This window comes from Sarcophilus harrisii, chromosome 1 (assembly GCF_902635505.1).
Source record: "Sarcophilus harrisii chromosome 1, mSarHar1.11, whole genome shotgun sequence".
NCBI classification, from domain to species: Eukaryota; Metazoa; Chordata; class Mammalia; order Dasyuromorphia; family Dasyuridae; genus Sarcophilus; species Sarcophilus harrisii.
Genome location: NC_045426.1, coordinates 217,943,027 through 217,961,127, shown reverse-complemented (window position 1 = coordinate 217,961,127; position 18,101 = coordinate 217,943,027). Strand labels below are relative to the sequence as shown.

Genomic DNA, 18,101 nt, shown 5'->3' with positions numbered 1-18,101 from the left:
ATTGTGAAAGGCTGTTTCCCTAGTGAAATATATTAAAATCACTATCCTCATCAAAATTAGGAATGATAGACATCACTCCTCTTCTTGCTCTCTAAATTGCAATGGGATTAAAGCCAGAAATTCAATTCTGAAAATCATGCAAGGGAAGTCAGAAGTGCAGAACAATCTAAGATCTACTTTTGGTCAAACACTAGAATTACCCAACAGATATGAGAACCAAAAGGAAAGATGGGAATACTTAGAACAAAATACATGACTTACTACTGATAAACCTTTAATTTGAACAAAATGATAACTTTTCCTTAAGGAAATAGTCTTTAGGTGAAAAAAATTGAAGCTATTTCCTGAGAACTTATGATATGTATGTATGGATTATTGTTAAATTCCACGTATAGATTATTCAGGTTTCACAATAGTCATCTTACCTGTTGAAATTGTTATTTCACTGAAGTGACTCTTCTCTGCACTTAGTGTGTTGTATCAGTGGCACTATTATAGTTTCCTGTCTTATTTCATTTCTTATAGCTCTTGCTTCCTCTACTAAGGTGCAAAGTCATTGTTCATGGTATGGAAGTAACCCTACATCCTCAAAGGCTATATACTAATAAAACTCAAAATTCCAACTCCAGCAGATACTACCAAGATGGAAAGACTTCAGACACAGATCTGGTAACCATATATGTCTCAAAACCAGCCTAGGACAAGCTTGCCACAAGAGGGTTATATGTAAAGTGTTATAAAATTTTGGAAATAGATATATGTATAGGTCACCTATGATGAATATTTTCAGCCAAAGCAACTTGAGAAATTATTTCCTAAGACTAGGAGAAACTGTAATCAGCACAGTGGAGGGAGCCACTACATGTCATGATCCTAGAAATATGTAGGTCAGAGACTTCATTGTTATTAGTTTCTTTTTTTACTCTGAACCAGGTTCTATAATGTTTGTCATTTGTGTTCCTATTTTTAACATCTATTTGATTTTACTAGATGACTTTTTTCTAATTGTTTTTTTTGTGAACTCTGATTAGAAATAAGCAGGCAACAATAGAAATTAAAGCACTATAAAAAAGATAAACATTAGCCAAGTATGTGGTACTGCTATCATTATTCAATATGAGATACATAGAATAGAGGGATGGGAACTGTATTATGCTAGAGCTTGAAGACCTCAGATCTAGCCCCAGTCATGGAGCTAACTAGTCATATGACTTTTGTTAAGCAATTTAATAACCCACTTGAGTCCCATCTTTCTCATCTCTGAACAGGAAGATAACTGCTGATCTGCCCCTTCTCCTTGATACAGACCTCACCATCTCATGCCTGGACTATTGTAATAGCCTACTGGTTGGTCTGCCTACCCCAAGTCTTTCTCCACTGTACTCCATCCTCCATGCAGCTGTCAAAGTGATCTCCCTAAATTTGTAGTCAGCCCATATCACTCTCTTCCATTTCATTAATTCAATTCCGGTCACCTGAGGATTAACTCAAAAATCCTTTGTGTGATATTCAATACCTCTTGTCACCTGGCTCCCTCCTAGCTTTCTAGTATTCTCATATCTTAACTCTTCTCTACATTTTCTGTGACATGAAGATATTGGACTTATTATTTCAATAAAACATCCTCTGACTCTGGATATTTTCACTGGCTATCCTCTATGCCAGAAATTCTTTTCTTACTCATCTCTACTTACTGGCTTCCACAGATCCATACCTTCATGTTCCTACACGAAGCCTTTTCCCAATACCACTTCACATTGGTGGCTTCCCTATGCTGAACACTTTCAGTTTATTTTTTCTATATCTTATTTGTACATAGTTGTTCAAAGGTTGGCTCCCCCATTGCATTGTGAGCTTCTTGAGAACCAAAACTGTTTTTTTCCCCTTTCTTTGTATCTTCAGTATATAGTACCAGTACATAGTAGGTATTTAACAAATGTTTACTTACTGACTGAAGCTTTGCAGGTTATTGTGAATATCAAAGGAGATACTGGATATAGAAACACTTTGAAAACTATGAAATGTTACAAATGTTAGGGATTACTATATATCTATCAGTAGTTCTCCTCTAATAAGCAAATATGCTCCTTATCACTTCCCAAACCCTACATATCCTCTCAAGTAAACCAAAAGCATCTTTACATTCCTATTCTTATCCACTTCTTCAGGCCACTCTTGTGAAAAACAACACTCAAAAAGGTCTTTTTGCTTAACTAATGAGATGAGCTTGGCTTAATACCCTTCTAGTGTTCTCAGAAAAAGGATTAACTCTTTCACTTGAACCTTCTGTAACAAATCCGAGAAAGGGTCTGAGAAACTGAACTTCTGGATTCTGATGCTTATGTGGCATATAAAATAAATTAATTGGCCATACCATAACTGCCCAAGATAGCTTTACCTCCTCATCTCCAGGAACACAGAGCCTACTCAACAAATATCCCAAGAGAATTCAAGAAGCAAAATCAGTCACTTGCTTTCACTAGCATTGGAAACAGAGGGAAAGCAGTAGAGCCAAAATCTCAAATCCTGAGGAATTTTTCTACTTCAGCACATGGAAGTAGAGAGTTTGCCCCACAAACAATGATTTTCCTTTTTTATGAACATTATTTTTTTGAGAAAGAAAACACTTTTCAGAGATTTTCCCCCATCTTCTACTAATGAGAACTTAAATAGTAATTTCTTGACACTTCCCAAAGTAAAAAAAAAAAAAAAGCAACCAGTAGAGAATATATATACATTTTAAAATAATAAAAATGCACAAGGAGTTCCACGAGAATTAATAATAGTACCTGTTCTGGTTTGATGGGTTCAGTGGTTGTAAATATGTCAGAATAATGTTGTCTCTCAAAGACTCGATCCAATACTTCTAATTGTTGCTGGGTAAAAAGGTCTCCCCGCATCTGTTTCCGAAGAAAATCTCTGCCTGGGAGGGAATGGCCATTTGGTACTGGAGACTCCTGAATACCTTTGAAGGGGGAAAAAAATAAACAAAAGGCTAAATAGATGCCATAAGTGCCCAAAGCAGGATATATTAAAAACATAAAATATTAGAACAACCCTAGAGATCATTTAGATTGAATTATTCATTTTACAAAGGAAAAAACTAAGTCCCAGAAAAGTTAAAATCATTTGACCAAGTTCTTCATGACAGAATCTGGACTAGAACCTGAGACTTCTGATTCTTACGCCATCTACATCACTGTAACAACTTAACAACATAAAATTAAAGAATGTTGAGGCAGTTAGATGATACAGTGGATACAATACCAGCTCTGAAGTCAGGAGGACCTGAATTCAAATCCGGCCTCAGACACTTAACACTTTCTAGCTGTGTGATCCTGGGCAAGTCACTTAACCCCAATTGCCTCAGAAAAAAAAAACAAAACAAAACAAAACAACTATCTATCTATACAAATCATATTCTTACACTTTCTAATTGAGAAGTAATTTCTAAGGTTTTAAAAGGAGAACAAATGCTAAAGATTGTGATATAGTATAAATAGTGCAACCACTACAGTCACAAACTATTTCCAATGAATATTCAACACTCATTCTATGATGTTGATTGTCCCTTAACTTCTCTGAGTTTTAGTTTCTTCATTTGTAAAAATAAAGCAGCCAATATTTGCAATACTAACTTCTTTCAATTCAATTCAAAATATTTATTAAGTGTCTACTATGAACAAGACATTTTTGCTAAGCACTGGGGATACCTGTCTGCTCTCAAGGAGCTTCCAATCTAATGGAGGAGACAACATGAAAATAAATATATACAAAGCAAGTTATTTTAGGAAATAAAAGAGAAAAAACACTGGAATTAAGAGGAGTTAGGGATACATATGAAACAAACTGGTTTTTAAGCTATAAATCATTATAAAAAGAGAGCTGTAAATATTAACCTGCAAATGTCAGGGGTAGCACAGCATTGTGAAGATAGTGATTGTGCTTAGATTCAGGAAGACTTGATTTCAAATCCTGACTCTGACATGTAAGATAATCCTAGGTAAGACCTTCAGAAAATCCTAGGATATACTGAAGAATTCAATTGGAAGGAGAAAGCATTTATTAAATATTGTTTTGTTTTAAGAACAAAAAGACAAAAAATGAAATGTCTCTATCCTCAAGGAATTTACATTCTACTGACAATGCAATGTGTATGAGGAGGGAGAAGAGAGACAGAGACAGAGAGAGAGACAGAGACAGAGAGAGACAGAGAGACAAAGAGAGATAGAGACAGAGAAAGAGAGATACAAGACAGAGAGACAGAGACAAAGAGATGAAGAGAGAAATGGAGAGACATTTGCAATATACATTGAGGAAAAAAGTTCCAACACTAGCATTTCTGAGAAATTCTTCCCATAATCATGAAAATGTTAAATGTTAAATTATTCCAAATATGATGTGGAAGACAAAAAGAATAGCAATTTATTTGTATTTCCATCATTTATCTACAAAAAGATAAATGTAAGAAAACAAGAATGACAAGGATGTTATCAGCAGATCAGATGTTTCTTATAACTTGTACTATAACACTACATGAGCAGTAACACTGACTTTCTCCAAAACATTTCTGGAGACTACATTTTGGAATTGCCTTTAGGAGCAAATAAGAAGTCACAGCAAGAAAATAATTCTCATGACTTCATACTCATACCTTTTTTAGCTTAAAAAAAAGTTTCCAAGCTTCACCATCTTACTCATTAGACTTTAAAAAATTTTTGACTGATATCAAAAAATTAAGTCAAATGACATTAGAACATGTGTAATTATTCTGATGGTCATTTCAAAATTATTCTCAACAATGGCAACGTGATTTAACACAAATGTGTAGTCACCTAGAGGAACAGTTTTGAAAGAGACAACATTCAATTGGATAAGTTCTAGAAAGTATATTTAAAATAAGTCACGTGATTTTCTAGCCATATCCCTAGATATTAGAATCTCAGTTTAGAATCTTTAACCTAGATAGGCCCAAGAAGCCCAAGAACATGTCCAATGGCCCTGTCTATCTCTTGGTTGTTCATATTCTCAGCAATGGTTCAGCAAAGTGCCTCTCTACTCCATGTATTTCTCTTTCCCATCAAACTCAGAGTATTCCACCTTCAAAAGACAAATGGTCTGTTTCTTTGAAGAAATTAGTCTCATCCCATCAATGAATGAGCCATGGCTCAAGAATAACTTCCAGCATTTTGCTGATTTTAGTCATCTATGAATGAAGACAGTTATGGTGTTTGCACATTTATAAAAGCTTTGTGCACATCATAATAACAGTAACCGAAGCTTCAGTTCTTCCACATCAGGATATGTTTTTCAGGACCATTTCACAATTTTCTTCATTTGGCAGAGCCTAGAAACATGTCAGTGATTGCTAAGAGGGAATTTTAAGTTAAAAGTGAGTTTCAACATGATGAATTGGTGCAAGCAAATAAGCCATAAATAATGTAATTTAGCATATATGGAACTTATCATATTCTGTCCTTGACTATATAACCTCAGAAAAGTTTTAGGGGCATACAACAGCTTAAAAACCCTAACCAAATATGCCTGAGTTATTTGCAATAATTACTTTTATTCTGAAAGTTTAATCACCTTTCATGACCCAACTCAAATGCTTCATCCTCAATCTTTCCTATTCCCTGATTCTTGTACTTCCTGCCCAAAATCATTTTTCCTGATCCCAGTGTCAGTGCATTGTTTGTAATTTCGCTGTAAACTCATAAGGTTCTATTTTGTATTATAATTGTTGGTATGGATTTAAATACAGACATATAGGTATAGATAAATCATATACTTAAAAAAATAGGATCTATAAGATGTATCCATATGTTAATATAGATATTAACATAGATGTGGATATAGATATAGATTGTACATAGATAATGATATAGATGTTGACAAGACATATAGATATAGATATTTAGGTATAATATAAATGAATATATACAGCTATAGATATAAACAGATATATGTATACAGAACCATGTCTATAGATACAGATGTAGATATAGATTTGTATCTATATGTATGTGTATTTTCCATCCATTGTGCCATCTAACTGTCAAGTATGGGTAGAGTTAGGTGGCTCAGTAGATAGAGTGCCAGGTCTGGAGTAAGGAAAACTCATCTCCATGAATTCAACTTTGGCCTCAGATACTTACTACCTTGGGCTACTAATCTAACCCCATTTGCATCAGTTTCCTCATCTAAAAAATGAATTAGAGAAGGAAATAGCAAATCACTCCAATAGCTCTTCCAAGAAAACCCCAGATGGAGTCATGAAGAGTCAGACATGATTGAAAATCACTCAACAACAATAACATGGATACAGATATAGATAAGATATATAGAAATATTTAAATATAAATGGATTGTATTGCATAAATATAGATAAATATGTACATATGGATGTAAAAGTAGGCAACATATAATTATAGATTAATTGTAGATTTGGATACAAATATGGATATAGGGGTGGGTATAGAGAGAGAAAAAAATGAGAGAGAAAAAGAGAGAAAGAAAAAAGAAATACTATGTTCTTTTTCCAATTCAAATAAACAAACATTTATCTAGCAGCAACTAAGAGCAAGACACTGCACTAGTTACTGGGCATCTACTAAAAAACAATTAGTCCCAACACTCAAGAAGTTTACATTCTATTGGGGGGGGCTTTTATGTGCACACATACACACACAAACACACATATACATACATACATGCATGTATATATTTGGAGAGATACATAATTTTTAAAAATATTTTGAAATTACAAAGTAATTTGAAGGATTGAGAAAGGACTAACAAGTAGGGGTATAAGGAAATAGCCTCATATAAGAGGTGTCAAGAGCCATCCTACTACAGTCTAAGCTACATGAAAGCATAATTATAAATTTAGAGATAGAAAAGATCTTAGAAATTATCTAGTCCAGTACCCTTATTTTAAAGATGAGGGATAATTGAGAATTAGAGAGCTAAAGTCACTTGCCCAACATTACACAGGTAAAAAGTGGCAGTCAGGATTCTAACTCGGATCCCCAGATTCCATAGCCAGTGCTTGTCCCACTATAATTCAATTCCAAAATTCATTCTTAATTTTCTACATATCTCCCCCAACTTAGCACAGTACTATGCACATTTTTTTTTGGTACAGGTCCATTATTTCATTCATGTGATAAAAAATTCTTCATTGATAGAGATCAGTGAAGGTGAGTCACCATTTTAGGGGGTTGTCTGAAGCACAGAAAAATTCAATGACTTGCCCATGGTTACCAACCAATTAATATCAAGGGCAGGTCCTGACATCAATAATCTGTGACTCCAAGGCCAGCTTTCTACCTACTGTCCAAACTGCCCTCTGTGCATATTGTATTATTAATAAATGTTTGCTCAAATCAGTTGAATTACTATGTAACAGTCTTAATTTCCGTCATTGGACATTTAAATGAAGGAATATGAGTGAGAAAAACTCTTCACCTTTTAAGGTATTAACTTTAGCTTCTTGATTTTTGTCTTGTAATTTGCCCCAAAAAAGCATTCTCTGACTTAGCTAAGGAATTTAGTGTAAAGCTACATGAAATATTGTAGTCAATTTTATTCCAAGGAACAAAAGCTGAACTTGTAGTCTGAATGGCATGTTAAAATCTATGTGTAGACATGTACATAAGTACAAAGGTACTGAAGGAACAGGGTATCTTTAAATCTCTCTTCTATTCCAAATCAAATAATATGTAATAGACCTGGTGCTGGGTTTAGTCAACCATAGCTTATAAAATTAAAATTCTGGTAACTGGCTTCATGGTAGCAAAAGGGCAGAGAGACCCTGTTTATGGAGCAAAGCAATACCAGCTTTAGATTTCAAGTTTAACTAAACGTTATTCACAGCTTGGTTTTGAAGCTAAAGCTTTGCACAAAGCTTGTTTAGAGATGTGACAAGGAAAGTAATCTTAGATTTATATTTGCCAAGAGAAAGATCTCTCTTGGGTATCTAAAAATATCATATACCTTGAGTTTTCTTTAGAGTTCAGCGGATTCATTTTTAATATTTTGCATGGATTTTTGTTGTTTTTTGATATCATTATGCATATTTTAAATACCCTTTATTAAATAATTTTTCTACCATCTACCTCTTCACAGTGGGCAGGTAACCATGTGTTGACCAAAATTATGCCAGGAGAACATAAGCTGTGAGAACATAACCCGCTATGATAGAAAGACTTGCAAAAGTGAACTGCATCTGTGATCCAGAAAAACTCATAAGCAGAATATTGTTCCCCTATTTCCACCAGTGATATATTTGGGGGACTGTATTAATTCATAAAATTATCTCCTAAATCCCAGATAATTCAATTTGGGTTGGTAGAAGGATTGTCCACAATGACAAAATCATAGAATCCTTGAAGCATATGAAAGAAAATGGAAATTTTTCCTAAAATACAGATCTGATCAAATGATTCCCCTATTTACCCAATTCCAGTGGCTTTCTATTACCTCTGCAAATCTGATTAAATGATTCCCCTATTCACTCAACTCCACTGATTTCCTATTACCTCTACAGATCTGATTAAATGATTCCCCTATTCACCCAACTCCACTGGCTTCCTATTACCTCTACAATCAAATAGGAACTACTCTCTCTAGCTTTTAAATCTATGTATGACCTGACCCTAACTTAATTGTTTCAGTGTCACTGGACATTATTCACCCTCCTGCATTTTGTAATTCACTCAAACTATCCTTCTCTCTATTCCTCACTTAGACCATCTCTAGTTTATGCACCTTTTTGCTGACTATCCCCATGCTTAAAAATGTACTCTCTCTCCTTTTTTAAAGGGAAGAGTATCCCTCTTCTCTTTAAATGCAACTTAAGGGGGCAGCTACATGGCACAGTGATAGAGCACCAGCCCTGTGTCAGGAGGATCTGAGTTCAAATATAACCTAAGTCATTTAACACTTACTAGCTGTATGATCCTAGGCAGATCAATTAACCCCAATCACCTCACCAAAACAAATTTTTTAAAAAGCAACTTAAGTACCACTTTCTGTATGAAGCCTTTCCTGATTCTTCCCAACTGGTAATGTCTTCCTTTTCAAAGTGTCTGTACTTATTAAACATTTGTTTATGCTATAAATGTGTATATATGTACATATACATATATAGTGTCTATGTGTATATAATGTGCTCTCCCATTAAAAATGTAAACTCCCTGTAGGTAGGAATTGTTTTATTTTTTTATCCTTATATCCCTTGATCCTAACAAAATGTCTGGCATATAGAAGATGTTTAACAAACACTTTTAATTGATTGATAAACCACTATATTTCCACAAACAAATCTGCATAAAATAGCTTTCTGCTTAATGATTCTCTGTCAATGAAACCATGCCCAGATCTTGTGATTTTTTTTTTGAGCATTTCATATACTCAAGGAAAGATGGGAGTTATATTTATAACTTTAGTTATATTCAACAAATTCAAAGCTTTATACCTGTTGTCAACTTCATTCAATGAAGCAATATCTGCTTGTTCCAAAACTATTTCTAATAGTTTTGGAGCTTACTTTTCATATATTCTAAAAATGGGAAAGAGTCAGTTAGACTTGAGTTCAAATCTTGCCTTATTAATTATGTGACCCCACACAAGTCACTTAATGTCTGACTTCCTCAATTTCCTCATCTGTAAAATGGGGGTAATAATATCACCTACCTTCTAGAGTTGTTGTGAAGATCAAAAGAAACAGTATTTATAAAGTGTTTAGCAGAGTGTCTGACACATAGTAGGCTCTTAATAAATGTTCTTTTTTTACTCAAAAGTTTCCAGGGACTTTTTGAGATTAAGTAACTTGTCCAGAGACACATAATTCTTATATTAGCAAAGGAAGGACTTAAATCCAAGATTTTCTTCCATTACATGATGTTATCTCTCCAGTGAGTCCATCATGATGATGATGGAGATGATTGATGTGATGATGCTGACCAAAGATGGTAGTGGTGATGATGATGATGATGATGATGATGATGATGATGATGATGATAACAGTTTGACTAGGGTAAACCTACAATCCAAAACTATTCTCTCTTTTTTTTTTGACTCTCAAGAGTAGTTTATCACACTGAAATATGAATTCAATCACTGGCATTTCTAGCCCCAATTCTCCAGCCTGTTATAACTGCTGTACAGATTTCAGGGCACAAAAAATCTCCTCTGTTGATAACCCTGGCTGCCATTCCCTGGCAATGTTATTTTACTTCATAGTATGGATGATGGATACGACTATGTTCTTCTTTTTATCATTCATCATTATTATTATCACCATATCATTTTTCTAATCTTTTCCTAGGATACTGGGGACAACAGTTCAGTTTCTGATAATGAATAAATGAAAAAAATTAATTAAGCACTTACTATGTGCCAAGCACTGGAGAATCAAATACAAGAAGCTCTCAAGCTAATAAGAGAGAAAATACATGTAGGATAGTAGTGACCAAGAAAGGATATTTAAGTTTAGCATCCATTTTCAGTCTAGTTTATTATTTGAATTCTCAGGATAGCTTTAGGTCTGTAATTGTAATATTGCAATATTTTATTTCTGTTCATGAAAGGTAGTAAGCTACTGATGTAGCCACCAGTTCAGGTCTTGCTAAATAGATGCTTAATTTTTATATATTATAGTGAAATGTCACATAGTTTCTACTGCTTGTTTTTATTATCTATATGTACAGGCAACTTAAAGGTGGCCTTTCATAATTTCTGATGGCAATAATTTGCTTCTGAATAATCATAATCAATCTTTGTATTTCCACAAACAAATATGTATGACTTAACCATGTGTTTGTTGCCTTTCTGTTGACATATATTTGACTGAGTTCACATGGATGTCATCCATAGAGATCCTGTGATTACATAAGTTCACAGGCAAAACACTTTCAGTTATATTTGACAAAACCAATGGTGTATATCATTTTTCAGCCTTGACTGATATAGGTTTGGAGCTTACTTTTCATATACTCTTAAAAAGTCTATCATTCCTTTCCCTCTATTTGATGAAAACAATGTTAATGTTTCTACAGTTGCTTAATGGTGAAAGAAAATAGCATTTGGTTGATATCGTACAGATTTTGTCAGGATATTTTAAAAAATCTGTTAGCCCTACTTTACTATTTCAGTCATATATAATCGAATTGGTATTGCCTAAATATGTTAACTTTTTAAACATTTTCTTTCTATCTAAGCATTGATGTGGGGACTCTAAACGTCCCTAAACGTCTCTAAATGTATTTAGCAACAATTTTTTTTTCTTTATATCGTTGTCCTTTATTTTCCCCAAAGGAAGGCAAGGTATTGTAAACATTCAATATAAACTTTGAATTCAATTCTAAAACCTTCATTCTCTTTCTTTCCATAAACATAGTTTACAAAGTGTCTCTCCCATCAAATTCTTAGTTCCTTAAGAACAGGGACTGGTTTTTGTTTTGTTAGCAGAGATCAATCTTTTTCTGTTACCCTAGAGCTCAGTAGAATACTTGGAAGACAGATACTTAATAAGTTCTTGTTGACTTGTTAACTTGATTTGACATTAGATGAATGTTTACCCTTGTATACATACATCAAGCATTTCATACTTATCAACTACAAAATAAAATTTTTATATCATTGGAGAAAGAGATGCAAGTATCGTTTAAAGTACTTTCATTGGAACCCCATGGCCTGATATTAACACATATCAAGAGATAAATAAGATGTTTTGGGTTTCATTGTTCATTTTTCAGTTGTGTCCAACTCTTTATAACTCCATTTGTAGTTTTCTTGCAAAGATATTAGAATGGTTTGTCATTTTCTTCTCCAGGTCATCTTATATTTGAAGAAACTAAGTTACACAGAGCTAAATGACTTACCCAGGTCACATAGCTAAAAAGTGTCTAAGGCCAGGTTTGAACTCACAAGAAAATGAGTCTTCTTGATTCCAGACCCCATATTCTATCCACTGTGCCATGTATCTGACCATGTTTTGACTTATTCCCTCTTTAATTTGGAAGCCATACCTACTTAGTTATATTAAGAAAAGATTATAATGAATTTAAGACTACACAGAAATTTAAGGGACTTAAACTATCTGCCTGAAAAATATTATATTTATACCCATTTTCTTAATATTATTGTGTTGGTGGAACATTTTAAAGAGAATTTTTCTATTCAGACAGCATTATTACTGCATGTGGATCTATTTTATGTATTTATAATACATAAATAAGCCACAAGTATAGAACTGAGTCAAAAGCTTTTCGATCATCCACAAAGCATTATAAATGTTATAGCAATTTCAGGCAGCGTGTTCAATAAATACTAAATTGATAATGAGTTGCTCTTCAAATCACTAAGATTTTTTGACATAGATTTTTTTGCTCTTTAGTCAATATATTATTTCTTGTAAATTTATACATGCCTTATCAATATAAGCTGTGAATATTTCATATTACATTCATAAATACATAGCCTAAATTTTGAGGGATGGTTGATTTTTTTATCTTTTGGAAATAGATATGTAATGCCTTCTATTAAGAAAGACACACTAGGGGCAGCTTGATGGTGCAGTGGATAGAGCACCAATCCTGGAATCAGGAGGACCTGAGTACAAATCTGGTCTCAGACACTTAATACTTACTATTAGTTGTGTGACTCTGAGCAAGTCACTTGACCTCAATTGCCTCTTTAAAAAAAAAAGCAAAAGACAAAACAAAAGAATCTGAAAGACACAATCAAGCTTCCCTCCAGGAAAATGCTTCTATACTAATTCATGTACAACTGAGAAGTATTTTAGCTAGTGTTGATGCACAGAGGAACTTCAGTGGGTCACTTGTGTTTGAAACCAAGAAGAGAAACCATCCACATTGTCCACTGTCTGCATCTATGTAATGGAAGAACACTAAATATCACCAAAAAAGGGGAAAGAGGCCTTGTTGGAATAGCATGACTGAACTCCCAATACTTTTGGCTTAGTGCTTACCTGTTTAAATTTATAAACTTCCATCAGAAATGAAACACAATGAAACTATAATGTCTAAACTTGGCTCCTAAAAATAAAATGAGAAATTGTACCTTTCCCCTTTCTTTTCAGAAATAGGAGTCTAAGGTTGTAGAACATTATTTATATGATCAGATTCAGTTATTCTATTGGGTAGTTGTTTTTCTTTTTTAATTTTCTTCTCTTTTTTTTTTTTTTTTTTTTTTTTTTTGTTACAAGGGAATGCTTGCTGAATGGGGAGGGAAGAAAGGGGTATAATTACAAATGAAGGTGCTATTGAAACAAAAGATGTTATTTGAAATTTAAATGAGATTTAGTAAAATGTCCATCAAAGAATACTAGAAATTATGTTCATATTGTTAGATTTCCTAGGAGAAATTTCCCTTGGTGGTCAGAAATAGCATATTAGATAGATAACAATTAGATAGATGTGTATATAAATATATCTCTATCTTTAGATATATATATTTAGAGAGACATAGAGATAAGATTTATATGGAGATATCTATTCAGATATAGATATGTTTTATATACACACAAATGTGTGTGTTTGTGTGTGTATGTGTGAACACAGAGGGAAAGGGTCTGAAAAAATCTCAGTGATGTTTTAGATTGTTAGAATCTAAAACTCCACCAAGACTTTTTGGACATTGTGTGTGTTTGTGTGTGCATGTGCATGTGCTTGTGCCTGTACCTGTGCCTGTGTTTTTTATATAGCATGAATCCTCTAGAGGGGCACCCCAGTTGGACTGACCCCGGGTTCTCCTCCTTAGTTGGACCCTTCTTAAAAGCATCTTCTAAAGAATATCTGTACTATATACATAAACACACAATATAATCTATCCATATCATATATGTATACATTATATATAAATTATATATAGTATATCTTTCCCTAAAAAATAATTTCCTTCTAGGCATATTAATGAAAATGTTTCTATTGGTCTCTATTCACATTTTCATCATTCTCTCCCTTCTTTTCCAAAATGCTTAATACTCCTCCCCAGTATTATTAATTGTATTATTAAACAGGGAACAGTTTAGTGTATTGCCAAATTCTATCCACTATCCTAAGATTTTGCTACCCTTCTTACTAAGCAAACTCTCAGCAATATGAATATTAACATTAACTTACCTGACTACTCTTCTTAGATGAGTAAAACAAAATATCTTTGGTAAAAAAAAAAAAAAATTAACTCCCTCCCCCCAATATTTTTTCAATGTAAGAAGAAAAAAATGAATTTGAATGGGGTCAGATTACACAAGGCTTATGTGTACATCCTGGTAGATAGTAAATAAAGAGCTATAAATAATCTAAGCAAAAAGAGGAAGATGACTAACAGAGATGAGCTAAGAAAAGTATATTATTAAAATACATATTGACAATCTTCTTCATAAACTGGCTGGGGAAGAAAGGAAGAACGTCTGGAAAATGAAGTCCACTCCTGTCAGTTCTTTCAAAAGGCACCTTTGAGAAAAAGCCAGCTAAGGACAGGGGACAATCCAGTAGAGATACCACTTCAGAGTGCCCATGCTACCCAGCCCCTTGGGGCCAAAATGAATGCTCTTGATGATTTCTTGAAGGTAATTTCTAAGTGAGGGACACCGAATGAGAGAAATGGGCTTGGAATAAAGGGAAATTCTGTAGGGGCCGTGATTATTCAGCCATCAGCTTCACTCTGTCTTTCTACACAGAGACGGAAAATGCAATTGTAAAATCGCCAAGGATGTTCAAATTCAACTTGAGTGTATTTGATTGGGGTATTACTCAGAGCAGTAGCTATTACACGCCACAATATACATTCTGGTGTTTAAATTGTACCAACACATTATTGAGGGTACCCAGTAGATGTTGGAATAAATAGATGGGATTTTTTTTAATGAATCAATATAACCTAAAAGAACAGGCAGCGGAGCAGTGCTAACGTGTGAGTTTCTAAAGGACAAGTTTGCTGTCTCTAATCCATACTGTCCAACTCCATTACCTTTTATCATACCTAATTACTCTACCTTACTAGAAAGATATGCCTGCTAATTAGGAAGGATGTTAACCACTATGTTTAAAATATTCTGAAGCAAGTGAAATATTACTAGGAGCAAAAGGGTGATTTATTGCCTTGAATTGTGCTTTTAAATTAGTGTGAAGAAAGCTTAAAGGCATTGCTTTAATTATACCTGGAAGGATTTTCTTTTTCCTTGCAAACTACTTTCATTCCATCTTTTCAGCATTGTTTACTATATACTCCCAAAATAATGTTTTAAAAACATATTTACTATCAGGTCTTTGCATTACTTCCCCTCATTTGAGTGCTTAAATTACTGTATTTGTTTTTCCAAAGGCCAATATAACTTTTTTTAAAAGAGAGAGGGAAGAAGGTTTATATTTTGAAATATATATATATATATATATATATATATATATCTGATCATTGCACAAATGTTTTCAGAAGAAATCACTATATTTCTCCAAGATGGGTATAGGTTTTGTCATAGATCAAAGTGAGAGGGAGGAAAAAAAAGATAAATCATCAGAGATCCAAAAATACTTTTCATTTGGAGAAGATATCAGGCCATTTCGATGGTACTGATAGAATTTCAGCTCTATCTCCATTACCCACTGCAGGCAGCCACAGTCAGGAGCCAACTACCCTAGATTATATTCCCTATAAGATGGTCACCGATATATATATATATATGATCTTCAACCTCTATTGATTGACCAATTTCACAAGCAAAGACTGGTGAAATGAAGCTGAAATGAACATCATGCTTTAACTCATTGAACCTATCAGGCCTGAGTTAATCTCACTGTCCACTGTCTCTGATAGAATTCAATTGATCAATCATGTTTCGGTGATAGTACCATTTCACTGGCTTATTGCTTCTTCATTTCAGAGCTTGACCTGTTAGATATACTTGGACCAGTTCTGCTCCTCTTGGATACACAGAGATCTGCGTCTGTCTACCAAAGTGTATTGTCACACATCTAAGTTCAAAACTTGAATAATTTTTTTGCTGAACACACCTATGTTTGTACTGCTTTTTTAATAGTGTCTTTTTTTAAAAAAATAAACCAATTTTAAGTTTAAAAATTCTCAATACTATGCAATAATTATAATTGTGTTTTCATGTAATAATTGATTTTTCTGTTTAAACCTTGTAATATCATATATATGTATACATAATTATGTATATGTATTTATATGCAATTTATATACGTAAACATGATTTCAATGTTATATATGAACACATAAAAAGTGTTTATAATTGTATATTAATTTACATATTTAAATAGAATTTCAATATCATATAGTTACACACAAAAATATAAACGTATAATTATACATACATAAATATATAAAATGTATATATGTGTACATAGAATTTCAATGTTTTATATATATACAAAAAATGCATATATAAATATATGTATGTTTTTATGTCTATATATATACATAAATATAATGCCTTTTTAATTTTGCATATATATAAGACAGAGTCAGACAACATAGACTGGTAATCTATATAGACAAGGCAACTGCATTTATGAATTTCTGTGCACCCTAGGCAACCTGGTTTTTGATGTGTTAAATGTGTGTGTGTGTGTGTGTGTGTGTGTGTGTGTAGACCACAATTTTGTAGATGTGAGGAATTCTCATTGTGGAAATACCTTCAACTGTTGTAAATAAGCAAATTATCTATTGCTTTGTCTTAGAAATCTACCTAAGGAGCTAAAAGATTAGATGACATCTGCATATATTAAAGACAGAATTTGAACTAGATGTTACCAGATCTCAAACAAATTCTCTACACCATTCTCTATGGGGCAATGCAAGGCTTCTGGATTTGGAGTCAGAGGACATGGATTCAAATCTCATTTCTGCAATTTACTCCTTTTGTAACCTGAGCAAGTTTTTTAAGCACTTTAAATTCTAGTTGCCTCATCTATAAAATGAAGGAGTTGGATTTGATGGTCCTAGATAATTCTTCCTAATTCTAAATCTGTGATTCTTTGGTTCTTCTCAGAAGCAGTGGCATAATGATCAGAAAATCAGTCTTGGAGTCAGAAAGAATTGGGTGAAAAATCCTACCTTTGGCACACACTAAAGGAATGACCCTGTATAAGTCACTTAACTTCACAATGTCCCAGTTAACTCTCTATAGCTATAAGCTGTTTTTTAAAAATTACCAATTTGCATTGAAAGAAGTAATTCTTCACCAAGATTTCCCACTGCCAATGCAATCATAAATCCAAAAAAGGGAAGGGGAAATAATTACTGTTTTGTGATCCTATGTCTCAATGATTATTTATAAATGAGATAGCAGCAATTTGTCCACATTATAATAAGAAAGATGTGAGAATGAATAAGACAATTTCATTTAGATCATGCCTACAGTAATTAATAAATTATAAAAATGCAGAAAATTTTATTTAACTGGATGTATATGCTTATGTTTCACTAACACACACACACACACACACACACACACACAGAGTTCATTTGTTCTCATCTTATCTTGAAATAACAATGACAATAGCAATGACAGTTTTTCGACATCATATAAGAGGGTAGGATAGATATACCCCAAAGATACCAAAGTTGCTTTTATCCGAACAAAGCATGTTTGAAATTTACAAGGTCTCTGGAGTATGTAGTTTTACAAATAAACCACCATGTCTGTGTCAAAAACATGATCCTAAGGAGAGTATTTGCAAATGTAATAATGCATTTGAGTTTACCATTATGTGTAAAGACTATTTCCTTAGGATTTATTCAGAAGCAATAAATACTACCAGGAATACTTTATAATCAATCAACTGACAAGACTAAAAGACAGGACAACTTGCAAAGGGAAATCAGTTATCATAGGCAGCTTAGAGCTGTAAGCAAAAGTGTGTTAAAGCAAGCTCATACCAGTTCCTGGATAGTTAAATTTTTGGAGTGAGCATTTACACCTTGGAAATCAGCAAATACTACAAATCACTTGATTTATTGTTTTCTTGATTGTCTAGAGAATTTTAAAAGTGATGGGGAAACATTAATAATGCAGATTAAATGAAAAAAGGGTCATATTTTTTAGGGAG

At 33.3% G+C, this 18,101-nt stretch overlaps 1 protein-coding gene across 2 annotated transcripts in view; it reads right to left on the bottom strand.

The window, feature by feature from the left end:
* PAX5 (paired box 5) overlaps positions 1–18,101 on the bottom strand; it is a 328,377-nt gene that overhangs the window by 218,799 nt on the left and 91,477 nt on the right. For both annotated transcript variants that reach the window (XM_031937170.1, XM_031937166.1), the window contains exon 6: positions 2,790–2,965. In XM_031937170.1, coding sequence (XP_031793030.1) covers positions 2,790–2,965 — 176 coding nt within the window. The remainder of the gene's footprint in view (positions 1–2,789; positions 2,966–18,101) is intronic.